This window comes from Zalophus californianus, chromosome 10, assembly GCF_009762305.2.
Source record: "Zalophus californianus isolate mZalCal1 chromosome 10, mZalCal1.pri.v2, whole genome shotgun sequence".
In the NCBI taxonomy this organism is placed as follows: domain Eukaryota; kingdom Metazoa; phylum Chordata; class Mammalia; order Carnivora; family Otariidae; genus Zalophus; species Zalophus californianus.
Genome location: NC_045604.1, coordinates 63,933,051 through 63,947,641, shown reverse-complemented (window position 1 = coordinate 63,947,641; position 14,591 = coordinate 63,933,051). Strand labels below are relative to the sequence as shown.

At 40.3% G+C, this 14,591-nt stretch overlaps 1 protein-coding gene across 3 annotated transcripts in view; it reads right to left on the bottom strand.

Annotated features, from left to right (window-relative positions):
- The window catches only part of CATSPERE (catsper channel auxiliary subunit epsilon), a 173,246-nt gene that overhangs the window by 24,054 nt on the left and 134,601 nt on the right, over window positions 1-14,591 (bottom strand). For all 3 annotated transcript variants that reach the window (XM_027612349.1, XM_027612351.1, XM_027612350.1), the window contains 6 exons: window positions 14,345-14,403; window positions 11,861-11,936; window positions 8,637-8,689; window positions 6,337-6,387; window positions 5,693-5,726; window positions 5,545-5,624 (listed from right to left, as the gene is read on the bottom strand). In XM_027612349.1, the coding sequence (XP_027468150.1) occupies window positions 5,545-5,624; window positions 5,693-5,726; window positions 6,337-6,387; window positions 8,637-8,689; window positions 11,861-11,936; window positions 14,345-14,403 (353 nt within the window). The remainder of the gene's footprint in view (window positions 1-5,544; window positions 5,625-5,692; window positions 5,727-6,336; window positions 6,388-8,636; window positions 8,690-11,860; window positions 11,937-14,344; window positions 14,404-14,591) is intronic.

The following is a 14,591-nucleotide window of genomic DNA, read 5'->3' as shown; positions in this document are numbered from 1 at the left end:
AAGAACTAATTGGTAATAGCCAATAATAGTAGGGGACTTTAACACCCCACTTGCATTAATGGACAGATGGTGTAAACAGAAAATCAACAAGGAAACAATGGCTTTGAATGGTACATTGGGTCAGATGGACTTAACAGATATATTGAGGACATCCCATCCTAAAATAGCAGAATACACATTCTTTTCAAGTGCACATGGGACATTCTCCAGAATAGATCACATATTAGCCCACAAAACAAACCTCAAAAAATTCAATTAGATTGAAATCATACCATGCACCTTTTCTGACCACTAGGCTATGAAACTAGAGGTCAACTGCAAGAAAAAAAATCTGAGAAGAGCACAAGTACATGGAGGTTAAATAACATGTTATTAAACAATGAATGGGTCAAACAGGAAATCAAAGAAGAGATAAAAAAGTACATGGAAAAAAAACGAAAACACAACAACCCAAAACCTTTAGGAGGCAGCAAAAGCAGTTCTTTTTTTTTTTTTTAAGGTTTTATTTATTTATTTGACAGAGAGAGACACAACGAGAGAGGGAACACAAGCAGGGGGAGTGGGAGAGGGAGAAGCAGACTCCCCACGGAGCAGAGAGCCTGATGCGGGGCTCAATCCCAGGACCCTGGGATCATGACCTAAGCCGAAGGCAGACACTTAACAACTGAGCCACCCAGGCACCCCTAGCAAAAGCTGTTCTAAGACGGAAGATTATAGCAATGCAGGCCTACCTCAAGAAGCAAGAAGAATTGCAAATAACCTAATCTTACACCTAAAGGAGCTAGAAAAAGAACAACAAACAAAACCTAAAACCAGTAGAAGGAAGGAAATAATAAAGATTAGAGCAGAAATAAATGAAGAAATGAATAAATGAATAAAAAAAAACAACAGAAGAGATCAATGAAAACAGGAGCTGATTCTTTGAAAAGATCAACAAAATTGATAAACCTCTAGCTAGAATTATCAAAAGAAAAGGGAGAGAGAGAGATTGAGAGAGAGAAAGAGAAAGGACTCAAACAAAATCACAAAAGAAAGAGGAGAAATAACAACCAACACCAGAGGAATACAATTATAAGAGAATATTATGAAAAACTAAATTGCCAGTGAATTGAACAACCTAGAATGGACAAATGCTTAGAAACATATGCCTACCAAAACTGAAACAGGAGGAAATAGAAAATATGAACAGCCTGATAACCAGTAAAGAAATTGAGTCAGTACTCAAAAAATTCCCCAAGAGCAAAAGTCCAGGAACACATGGTTACACAAGTGAATTCTACCAAATATTTAAAGACTTAATATCTATTCTTCTCAAACTATTTCAAAAAACTGAAAGGAAGGAAAACTTCCAAATTCATTCTATAAGGCCAGCATTACCCTGATACCAAAACCAGATAAAGACACCACCAAGAAAGAGAACTACAGGCCAATATCCTTGATGAACACAGATGCAAAAATCAACAAAATACTAGCAAACCAAATTCAACAATACATTAAAGAAATCGTTCACCATGATCAAGTGGGATTTATTCCAGGGTTGCAAGTCTGGTTCAATATTCACAAATTAATCAATGTGATACATCACCTCAATAAGAGAAAGGATAAGAACCATATGATCATTTCAAGAGATACACAAAAACATTTGACAAAGTCCAACATCCATTCATGATAAAAACCCTCAACAAAGTAAGTTTAGAGGGAACATACCTCAACATAATAAAGGCCATATAGGAGAAACCCACAGCTGACATCATCCTTAATAGGGAAGAACTGAGAACTTTTGTCCTAAGGTCAGGAACAAAACAAGGATGTACACTCTCACCACTTTTATTCCACATAGTATTGGAAGCCACAGCAATCAGAAAACAAAAAGACATAAAAGGCATCCAAATCAGTAAGGAAGAAGTAAAACTTTCACTATTTGCAGATGACATGATATACCATGTAGAAAACTTGAAAGACTCCACCAAAAAACTGCTAAAACTGATACACGAATTCAGTCAAGTCACAGGATACAGAATCAACGTACAGAAATCTGTTGCATTTCTATACACCAATAATGAAGCAACAGAAAGAAAAATTAAGACAACAATCATTTACAATTGCACCCAATATAATAAGATACCTAAGAATAAACCTAACCAAAGAGGTGAAAGATCTGTACTCTGAAAACTATAAAACGCTGATGAAAGAAATTGAAGATGACAGAAAGAAATGGAAAGATATTCTATGCTCATGGATTGGAAGAACAAATATTGTGAAAATGTCTATACTACCCAGAGAAATCAACAGATTTAAAGTAATCCCTATCAAAATACCAACAGCATTTTTCACAGAACTAGAACAAACTGTCCTAAAATTTGTATGGACCCACAAAAGACCCCAAATAGCCAAAGTAATATTGAAAGAGAAAAGCAAAGTTGGTGGGCTTCAAGTTATATTACAAAGCTGTAGTAATCAAAACAGTATGGACTGGCACAAAAATAGACACATAGATCAATAGAACAGAATAGAAAATAAACAGAAATAAACTCACAGTTATATGGTCAATTAATCTTTGGCAAAGCAGGAAAGAACATTCAATGGGTGTTAAGAAAACTGGCCAGCTACATGCAAAAAAATGAAATTGGACCACTTTCTTACACCATGCACAAAAATAAATTCAAAGTGGATTAAAGACCTAAATGTGAGACATGAAACCATAAAATCCTAGAAGAGAGCACAGTCAGTAATGTCTCTGACATGGGCTGTAGCAACATTTTTCTAGCTATGCCTCCTGAGGCAAGGGAAACAAAAGCAAAAATAAACCATCGGACTACATCAAAATAAAAAGCTTCTACACAGTGAAGGAAACAATGAACAAAGCTAAAAGGCAACCTATGGAATGGGAGAAGATATTTGCAAATGATGTATCTGATAAAGGGCTAGTATCCAAAATATATAAAGAACTTATCAAACTCAACACCCAAAAAACAAATAATCCAGTTAAGAAATGGGCGGTAGACATGAATAGACATTTTTCCAAAGAAGACATACAGATGGCCAACAGACACATGAAAAGATGCTCATCATCACTTATCAGGGAAATGCAAATCAAAACTACAATGAGATATCACCTCATGACTGTCAGAATGGCTAAAATCAACAACACAAGAAACAACAGGTGTTGGTGAGGTTGTGGAGAAAAAGGAATCCTTATGCATTGTTGGTGGGAATGCAAACTGGTGCAGCCACTGTGGAAAAGAGTATGGGTTTTCCTCAAAAATTTAAAAATAGAAGTACCTTACAATCCAGCAATTTCACCACTGAGTATTTACATTAATTCACAGGGATATGGGCACCCCTATGTTTATAGCAGCATTATTTACAATAGCCAAGATATGGAAGCCACCCAAGTGTTCATTGATTGATGAATGGATAAAGATGTGGTATGTGTGTGTGTGTGTGTGTGTGTGTGTGTATAATATTCCATTATATTTGTATAATAGAATATTATTATTCAACTGTAAAAAAGAATGAAATCTTGCCATTTGCAATGACATGGTTGGAGCTAGAGAGTACAATGCTAAGGGAAAAAAGTCGGTCAGAGAAAGACAAATGCCACATGATTTCACTCACATGTGGAATTTGAGAAACAAAACAAAAGAGCAAAGAGGAAAAAAGGAGAGAGAGATAGAAAGAGAGAGATAAATCAAGAAACAGTCTTTTAAATATAGAGTACCATCTGATGGTTATGAGAGGGGAGGCGGGTGGGGGGATGTGTGAAATAGGTGATGGGGGATTAAGGAGTGCACCTGTCGTGAGGAGCAGAGCATGATGTATGGAACTATTGAATTACTATATTGTACACCTGAAGCTAATGTAAGACTGTATGTTAGCTCACTGGAATTAAAATAAAAACTTAGAACAAAACAAAACGAAGAAAAAAAATGAGGCCTCAGTGGGGGAAGGAGTGTCTAGGGTTACCAGGAAAAGTAATGGCATCATTAGATATCTAGAGGGAGATCAGAACTTAAGAAGACAGCAGATTAGCCTGGTAGTCCAGAGGACCCAGACAGAGGGACTGTAGGACAATGATGCAGAGGGCACAGCACAGAATCTTCGAACTGCCATGGGTGAGGAGTGGTAGGCAGGACATGATGGCAGAGACCTTCTGGGTCCCAACAGAGAAAGCTCCCATAGCAAAACTAAATTGGGAGCACCTGAATCCTTATGCCTCACCTACCCACCCTGAGAGATCTCAGAAGTTCCCCCAAAAGCTGGAAGCCTTGACTAAAATTTTGATGTTTTACACATAGGAATTTTCCTTTCAGTAATTTTTCCTAATGGCATATCTAGACTAGTATCCAAACATGTACGTAAGTGGATATTTACCATCATTTTGTTTATAATAGCAAAAAAATTTTGGAAAATGGGTCATTTGTCTCATATTTTTCTATATTTTAAATTTTGTAATAAACTGTGTAACTTTTATAATCATAAATCAAGAATAAAATCAAAGATGCAAGCAAAGTAATAGAAAATTACTTGGAAAAGCCTTCCTCAGATCATTTTATTCCTATTATTATCAAATACTGTTTGTAAGAATTAAGTTAGAGATAACATTTTGAAAACTTCCCCATGTACCATCCTTATTAATAATCTAGTTTCTTTCCTTACAAGCTTTCAGTTATTGTTGGCCCATGGAAAGAAAAGTCCTATGTCACCTGGGGAAGGCAGTTCCTATCAAACAGGCAGGGGTGCTGGTAGGAGCTTAGAGATTAGAGATTAGAGAGATTAAAGCAAGGGTGAAGAGATCACCTGCATCCCTGAGAAGAGCCTCAGTTCTCTTTTTTTTGTTTTTTTTTTGATTTTTTATTGTTATGTTAATCACCATACATTACATCGTTAGTTTTGGATGTAGTGTTCCACGATTCATTGTTTGTGCATAACACCCAGCGCTCCACGCAGAACGTGCCCTCTTTAATACCCATCACCAGGCTAACACATCCCCCCACCCCCTCCCCTCTAGCACCCTCAGTTTGTTTTTCAGAGTCCATCATCTCTCATGGTTGGTCTCCCCCTCTGATTTCCCCCCCTTCATTCTTCCCCTCCTGCTATCTTCTTCTTCTTTGTTTTTTCTTAACATATATTGCATTATTTGTTTCAGAGGTACAGATCTGTGATTCAACAGTCTTGCACAATTCACAGCACTCGCCATAGCACATACCCTCCCCAGTGTCTATCACCCAGCCACCTCATCCCTCCCACCCCCCACCCCTCCAGCAACCCTCAGTTTGTTTCCTGAGATTAAGAATTCCTCATATCAGTGAAAGCCTCAGTTCTCTTATCTGCTATGTGTCAGCAGTGAAATTATAACCTCCCTCAACATGCAGGCACCATGGGTAGTCCAACTTTGTATAACTGGTACTGAAAACTTGGAGATGTATATAACAGGTACTCAGAAATACTTATTATTAAGTGCATGATTAATTAGCCTTGTTTTCTTACTTTCATTTTGAAACTTTCAAAGTAAGTTAAAAATTTTAGTGAGAATATACTTACAACTGAACCAAAGGGTGAAACTTTTCTCCAAAATCAAGTCTCAATGGGCAGCCATATTTTTTCCAATCATATTTTACTCTCTAGAAAAGGAAAAATGCTTTAGTTATTTTCTATATTTGGCTGGTTGATAAAATTATAGTTTTCTTACCAAGTTTTTAGATGGTTGATTCCTCAGGTATGACCTGTAAAAAAGACATTTTTCATTATTTATTTTTCTTTCCTCTTTTCAAACTTAAAAATTAAAGCCATTACTTTGTTCAGTAAGGAGGTATCACAAAAATTAAACAAATAAACATAATTACAAAATACTCCCCAATTGTGTGGAGATTAAATACACACTTCTTTTTTTTTTTTTAAAGATTTTATTTATTCATGAGAGACAGAGGCGGGGGGAGAGAGAGAGAGAAGCAGAGGGAGAAGCAGGCTCCCAAGGAGCAGGGAGCCCGATGCGGGACTCGATCCCAGGACCCTGGGATCATGACCCGAGCCGAAGGCAGACGCCCAACCATCTGAGCCCCCCAGGCGCCCTAAATACACACTTCTAAATAATACATGCATCAAAGAAGAAATCTTAAGAGAAATTTAAAGATTTTGAATTAAATGAAAATGAAAACACAACTTATCAAAATTTGTGAGATGCAGCAAAAGCAGTACCTAGAGGTAAATTTGTAACAATGAATGTATATATTAGAAAAGTTATCCTATGTTAATAGGAATAAATACTAGCTGATTCTAAATTATTGGTACTAATAATTAATATAAAACAGTGCTTATGTTAAAAATATTTCTTACTTTTCAATAACGTAAAAGAAATCATGCTGAAGACAGTCTTTTTTATTAAATCTACAAAAAATAAAACATGATGAAGTTGTAATATCATCATTCCTTATACACTTGCACAAACATTTAATCATTTAACCCAGTGATTCTCAAACTTGAGAGTATCACGGAATCATCACTTACTGAATTAGAATCCTGGGGTTAATGTGTGGCCCTAGCATTTCATTTTTTTTTTAAAGATTTTATTTATTTATTTTAGAGAGAGAGAGAGAGAGCACACTCACAAGAGTGGGGGTAGGAGCAGAGGGAGAGGGAGATTCTCAAGCAGGCTCCATGCTCAGCAGAGAGCCCCATGCAGGGCTCGATCTCACCACCCTGAGATCATGACCTGAGCCAAAATCATGAGTTGGAGACTTAACCAACAGAGACACCCAGGTGCACAATGGCCCTAGCATTTCTATTTTTAAAAATAAATGTTTCTGAGGACATCAGAATTCGAAACATACTGATTTATCTGTATCTGATACATGTGAAAAATTCAATGAAAATTTATCAAAATCAAGATAAATTTCTTTGGGCTATTTTATTCCTCATAATTGTTGTAAAAAACACAGATTTCTAATTGCTACTGGAGACTCAGTTGTGCAGGTAAGGAGCTACTTTAAGGTGGCACATAATTTCTGGTTAGTGTTCATGCAAACATAAGGCTATCATGGTCTATAAAATGATAAAGTTTTCAATAAGTTGAATTATTCATTTGACCATTTTTGCTGGCTGCTTCCAGTGTAACTCAGAAGGAACCTTGGTCACCACTGTGTTTAGAAAGATACTGGAAGTCTAGACCATTTCCCACCCTGAAGCCCAAAATAGACCCCATGAGATGCCCTCCATCATGAACATCTCTCCTGTCACAGGTACCTTGGACCCCATGGGCCTCCTTTCATGACTGTGAAAACCTCAGGCCCACCACAACCTGAATGCAAGATATTAGGGCCATTTTTAGGGTTCCAGAACAGTGGGTCATTGATTAAGGGGCCTGGAGTAAGTTTCTAAAATATGTGTTTTTCAAACGTGCTCTCCAGGTAGGTCTGATGAACAACCAGCCTTGACGATTGCAATATAGACCCTCCCAGAAATAGACTGAAATCTGCACACAGCGGTACTGCATGTGGTGGTACTGGGAACTGATTTTGGTAATGTTGCTTAGAGCAGTTATTCTCAAATTTTAATGCTCTTGCTAATCTCCTGATAATTTAGTTAAAATAGTGGTTCTGTTCAGCAGGTATGGGACAAGGCTCGAAATCCTGCATTTCCAATAAACGCCAAGTGATGCCAGTACTGACCCACAGACCATTCCAGAAGCAGATGCCATGCACTGTATAAATCAGTTAGCCTTTGTGTGTCCTGGAAAAGGAGTTGTGGAAATGCAAATTTCTTGCTCACTGAAATGGGAAAACTTGATTGTCAATCCAGCAACTGATTATTACAATTCTGTACTCAAAAGATTATTAGAATGGCAGGTGAGTAGACATTTGTTTTGGATGAGAACAAGTCATTCCATAAATAGTCTCGGATAAGAGTCACTACTCTCCCACTCATCCCTACTCCTAACCACAGGAGAGGAGCTGTGGTACATTGCTGTCTCGAGTAGGCACTTCATCTCCACTGAATGGATTGTGCATGCTGACCTGGATTCTCCCCAATATAGGAGAGAGCCAGCTGTGGCCAGTGGATGACAAAATCCAGTGTGCTTCACTGTGACCACAGCACGAGCAATAAAATCACACCTTGGGGTTCTCTGGAGGAAGCCCTGGTGGGTTCTGTGAGGTTTGCTCTAAAAACATTTCCCACGGGTAATGGTGCAGGTTTCTCTGATGTGGATGTAAGCAATTCTCTGATGGAAATGACATTATAACTGGTTTGAGTAGGATGGAAAGTAGACATGTTTCTCCCTCTTGTTTCTCTGGGAATGAGGGCTAGCCTGAAGAGCTCAGAGAGAAAATGGTGATGGATAGAAACAGGGTGATTAAAAGGGAAGGCGGAGAAAAATGTAGGCAACAGGGAAAGAGGTTAATCCTTTTTTACCTGTTAGTATGATTCAGAGGTAAGGTTTGACTTGGCAGAAAGTTCAAACAAATCGGGTTTGGACAAACTGTCAATTCAGTTTCTAGACGCCAGTGTCAGTTCAATTTTCGGATTTCATCTTGAACATGTCAGTCATTAGGCTAATAGTACCACCGGTATTTACCATGTAGTTCACCATTTGTTTGAAAACGTAAAGAGTAAGACAGGCCAAATGCAAATATACTTGCCCTTTAACAGCAATGTATTTGGTAGAATCACAGCCAACAGCTATTTGGAATACCTAAAATGAAGCAATTTAAGTGGTGAGGTGTGTGGTTCTGATTCCCATGAGCTAAAATGTTACTACAGCGAAAAGTGATTACATTTTAGATTTGAAATAATAACCCTTTAAATGTAGGGTTTTGTTATACTTTTCTGTGCTGTTTTACACCTTCTTTCTGATCACATTTTTTCTGTCTTTGCTTCCTGTTGCCATTACTGCTCACAAGGCCCAAAGGCTAGTTCTCTGCTTTTTGACATCAGTATCTCAGAGAACTAACCCAATCTCATCTTTCAGCAGCACGTCTACCACCATCATCATCGACTGTGTTCTTCCAGCCTGCACCTGACTCGGGGGCAGCTGGAGGGTTTCTGTAATGTATCTTGCTATTCATTTGACCAGAGACCTGGTTCTTCCCTGACTAGGATGCCTATTTCTATTTCCACCTGGTCCAGGACATTTACTTACTGCTGTCTACCCTACAGGGGTAGACACCCCCAGGCTTCCTAAGTGGGATCTAGACACTTGCTTTCGGTCTTAAAAATGTCCTGTACGTTGCATTTCTCCACAAGGTGAATCTGAAAAAAACTCTAATACTCCCTACCCCGAAGAAGGATGTGGGGATCAGGAGGGTGGGGGTAGGGAACCATGTCCAGACAAGCTTGATGGGTTTAAAGAGTTATACCTGCTAAACCCAGACCTTTCCGCCTTCATGGAAAGGCATGCTCCACAGCAGGCGTTCAGGCATTTTACTGCCTGAACCACCTGATCTCGGTCCCAGGACCTGGTTTGTTCTGTCAGCAACTCTACCCACAGTCCTTGGGTGTCCGTCATCATCAGATCTTTGTTTGTTTGTTTTTAAAGATTTTATTTATTTATTTGACAGAGAGAGAGAGAGAGAGAACACAAGCAGGGGGAGTGGGAGAGGGAGAAGCAGGTTCCTGGCTGAGCAGGGAGCCCAATGCGGGGCTCGATCCCAGGACCCCGGGATCATGACCTGAGCTGAAGGCAGTCGCTCAACCAACTAAGCCACCCAGGTGCCCCAGATCTTTGTTTTCCCATCAGATGTGTTCAGAAGTGTGGGCCTGCCCTTTATTTTTACTAAACTATCCATATGACACCCTTGGTTGACTGAGGTCCTCAAATCTTTCAGTCAAGACTCACCATCACTTGATCCCTTCTCTTCTGGCACCCAGTTGACAAAAATCAACAACCACGCTTAGTATTAAAAATCTGAGTTGACCTGCAGGTAGATCTCGAACAGAAGCGTGGGTAGAGAGTATGGGAAGCGTGAATCAGGCTGTTTTCTAGGTTACCCACTGTGACAGGGCTGACAGTGTACTCAGGACTGGATACCTAATTAGAGAAATTCTGACATACAGCCCAAATGAAAACAATGAGTGCATTCTGGTCTTCTTTATTTAATATTATTCTCTGAAATGCGGAGACAGGGCAGGCAGGCTCTTCACTTAGCCCAGGGTCAGACACAGCACATTCCCCCTAAGTGGACAAAACAATTGAACTGAGACAGGAATTCTAAAGGTCCTCAACACAGAAATGTTGGTAAATAATGTGTTAGGGTGTAGTCATCTCTCCCTGGGAAAATTCATGCTGGAAGGAATTACTAAGGCTTTCTGGGGGACTGGCTCACTGGGGGTGGCTTCACTGCCGACCATACAAACTACCGGCTCCCGACACAGAGGGTGGCCAGGTTTGACCTGCCCGTGTCTTGGGGTGTGCCAAGCAAGGAAGAGAAGGAACAAACCTGTAGTATTAGTTACTTTGTGACAGGCACTGTGCTGGGCACTTTAATGATCTCATTTAATACTCTCAACAGAGCAGATAAATACCGTGAGATAGAAGTTACATTTCCCTTTTAGGGTTGAGGCCCCCGAGACTCAGTGTTTAGTAGCTTGCCCTGGCCAGCGGGTGGCAGAGCTCCCATCGGAGCGCAGGTTCGATTAACCTGCTTTTGTGATACCGGGGCTGGGAAGAATACAGTGGATGGGGTCCCTAACACATCTATTGATTAGGAAAGCAAGGTGCTTCTGGAAGGCTTCTGTACGGAACAAGCAGCTGAAGATGGAGAGCCCAGGCGGGAGGCTGGGGAAGAACTGGCTACGTTGCTGTTTCTTGCTTCCTGGGCGGATGAGGCTGGGTGGGCCGCGCGGTGGGCAGACAGAGGGGAGGGGCTGGTGAGCACCCGCAGGCAGTTTCCCGGGGAAGCAGGGTGTGTGTCGGCAGCGCTCAAGCTCGGCTCACACCTGCCTCAGCTCAGGGCTCCCTCCAAATTCATGGAAGCTTGTCCTGGTAGGAACAGGCTCCTTGTGCTGGGGTCCCGAAGGGCAGGGACTGCATATCGTGTACCTTTGAATTCTTCTTGTAGGCATTCCTTGCTGTGTTACGCCTGGTATATAGTAGGCGCTCAATGTATGCTTATTGATTGTTAGTTAAGCTGAGAAGGAATAAAGCGGGGAGGCATCCCTCAGGGTAGAACAGACTCAGGAGAGGTGGTGGCCTGACGGATCTGTGTTCAGTTACCTGGACCCCCCGCTGCTGTATCGCCCGATGTGCTTTTGTAGGCGCGGCTTCCTGGAATTCCCTTTCTATCAGCCTGCTCACCTTCCACTTACTCTTCAACATTTTTTGCCTCACCCTGCCCCTCTCTAGTCAAAAGTGCCCGCTCTTCTGGGCTCTCTGATGACTGTGCATCTCATATTCCCTTAGAGTAGCTTTTGTTTGCCCCTAGGGAAGAGCCGGTCTTTTCATCTTTGTAACTCCCCGTTACCTAGCACGCAGACTGAAGCTAAGGAACACAGTAGGTACACAATAAATTTTAGATTTTAATTTTTTGTGAATGAAGACATGATAAATGTAGACCTAACTGGCCGTCTTCTCTGACAAACCATATCCCACTTGAGTTCCCATTCATTTCAGTTTTCCCTTATAGTTTTATCTCCAAAATTATTTTCCATTTTTGTATGCGTTTCTACACCTCACTTTCGATGGTAAACGCCAGGAAGATGGAACCGTGGTCTGTCTCCAAAGTGAAATAGTGCGCCCCGCCCCCGCTCCGTGAGACACGACACACCCCGCCCAAGATGAAGGGAATGCTATTGCTTGTGAGGATTATCCTACCCACCGCCTGTGGCTTTACTGAAGTAAAGGTGTTGATCCACCTCTGTCACTTACCTTTTGGGCTATTGGACATGCTCTTGCATATTCACTAGGCCGAACCTGCACAAGCCGAAGGCCCGTGTTCTGGTCTCTAGGAGAAACGGCACACGCAGGTGGTTACAGAATCACAAGGGAGGCAGGCACGGAGCCCGCCTTCCCATAGAGCCCATGGAAGGTCCCATGGACACTGGGTGACGGGACCCCAGGAGGGATTCTAGAGGCCTGGGAGGGGGAGGTGGGGGTGACTGCCTGCTGCTTCTGCTAAGGCAGCGGCGCCCTGTGGGCACTCCCTGAAGTCACCCTCACCTCATGGCGGGCTAGTGTAGGGTCGGCCCAATGGGAAACAGAAGTGAGCATCTATCATTTCCACCGCCCACCCCCGCCCCCTTTCATTAACACCCTCAGTCCCTTAGCATCTCTAACATCAGGTCCTGCTTTCTAATGATCTTAGAAGGCCACAGGTGCTCTGTTTGTTCTTTCTCTAGCCTCTACGGATCTTTTCCTTCTATTGATGACACTTTTGGAACGATAAAGCGTAAGTTATGAGATTAGTTTTCTGAGCCACGTTATGCTGCAATACTATATGGTCCGACTGGGAGCAAAAGTGAGATCAAATTTCTAGGTTCTGAAGTGCATAAGAATCGTTTTGTGCTCAGACAAAATGGGAGGGGTCAAAAATCGCAGAAAAACTTTTGAAAGTTTTATTGATACTCCGCCCCGCTAAGGTTTTTCCTTTTTGAAAAAACTGGGGAAAAACAAACTAACCACAAACAAATGTTCTTTTTCTTCCAATATTTGTCACATTTTAATATTTATTTATTTGTCATATATTAGGTATAAAATATAATAAGTGAGGATACAAATAGCACATTTTATATTTTTAAATCACTGTACCACATATTTCATCAATTCTAAGATACATATTTTTTCTCATTTAACACCCTTAAAACCAGGAAGCACCTTACAATTATGCCGATTATGGTTTGTTTTCCAGTGTGATGGAATCTTTGATTTGACAAATACAGTAATATAGTCTATACAGTAATATAGTCTATGAAGGACACTCGAGTAAATATTGCATCTACAATTTTCTATACAATGTTTCTTGTAAGAAGGTTTTTCTTTTCCCCTACTACAGCTGATTTCAAAGCTTTTGGTATTTTTTTCTCAAGTCTTGGACTGACCTGAAGTATCCTGGACAATTTGGTATGTATTCGACAGCACAATACAATTCTGAGTAAATATCCACAAAACTAAAAATACCCCCAAGGAACCCACAACATTAGAAGCATCCAGAGAAAAGTTGGTGGGTGAGGGGGTGAGGTGTGAATTGAGCCTCCCTTGACTACAGTCTCCAGAGTGGTCTTTTCTCTCTCCCCTTCCTGGTCGCTCTCTACCACTTCATTCTGTTGTATTTTCTTTTTTTTTTTTTTTTTAAAGATTTATTTATTTTAAAGAGAGAAAGAGAGCCAGGGGAGGGGCAGAGAGAGAGACAGAGAGAATCTCAAGCAGACTCCCTGCTGAGTGTGGAGCCCAACATGGGGCTCGATCCCATGACCCTGAGATCATGACCTGAGCTGAGATCAAGAGTTGGATGCTCAACCAACTGAGCTACTCAGGTGCCCTCCTGTTTTATTTTCTTAACTGCACTTATAACTACTTGAAATTATCTTGCTCATTTATTTGATTACTTGTTCTTTGTCTTCTCTCACTGGAGATATGTCCCATGATGGCAGAACTTCATCTTACTTGTTCACCATGTGTTTTGAGCACCTACAAAGTGCTTGGCATAGAGCGGGTGTTCAAACTCACTCGGAGGAGCAGCAGACTAAGGAAAATGGACTTTTTCCTAGAAAAACAGTGCTATTTTTCCAGAAAAATCTATCGAGTCAGGACATAATGACAGCCATAGAATGCCTCAAGACACAATTCCAGGTCAGTTATTTCCTCCAGAAATGACGTGCTCAGGTGCTACCTATTCCAAGAGTCAAAGATGATGTTTTTTCTGATTCTACTCATAGTTAAAGGCCTTCTCATATTAGAGTTCTAGTCTGCCCAAGGATGGTATGCAAAGAATTTGGGATGGGAATGAATGATAACACATGCTTGAAAATTACTGAATTAAGAAATAGCCCATTTTTCACTTGGTGGAATGAGCACTGGGTGTCATATGCAACTGATGAATCACTAAACTCTACCTCTGACACTAATAAACTATGTGTTAATTGATTTTAAGTAAAAAAAAAAAAGAAATAGTCTATTTTTTTTGCATCTTCTGTTGGACAAATGGAAACCTCTAGATATGTTTCATTTAATTACAAGGAGTATTTTACACTTTTATACAGAATAATAATTTCACATCTAACCAGACACTTAAAGAAATTTGAAATGTAGATATTTAAAGCGACATGAGGCCATGTAAGTAAAAGAATACCTACAAATCAATCATCTCAATAGCACATTTCACATCAAATAGGTTCTTTTAAAAGTCATACTTACTGCAACTTGAAGTAGTCATCTACTGCCTCATAATTTATATTCTGAAAAAATGTTACTGTCTGAAAAAGAAAATGAACGTTTGTGTAAAACATGAAAACTGGGAATGGGGACAATGAATACTTTCAGGACAGATTTAAACCTTTCTTTAGGTAAGAAAAAGAATATATTTAGCATTTTTTCCAATTTCTTTTCTATTTCAGAAATTCCAATTATGGACATATTAAATTTCCTTTGTTACATTTTTCTT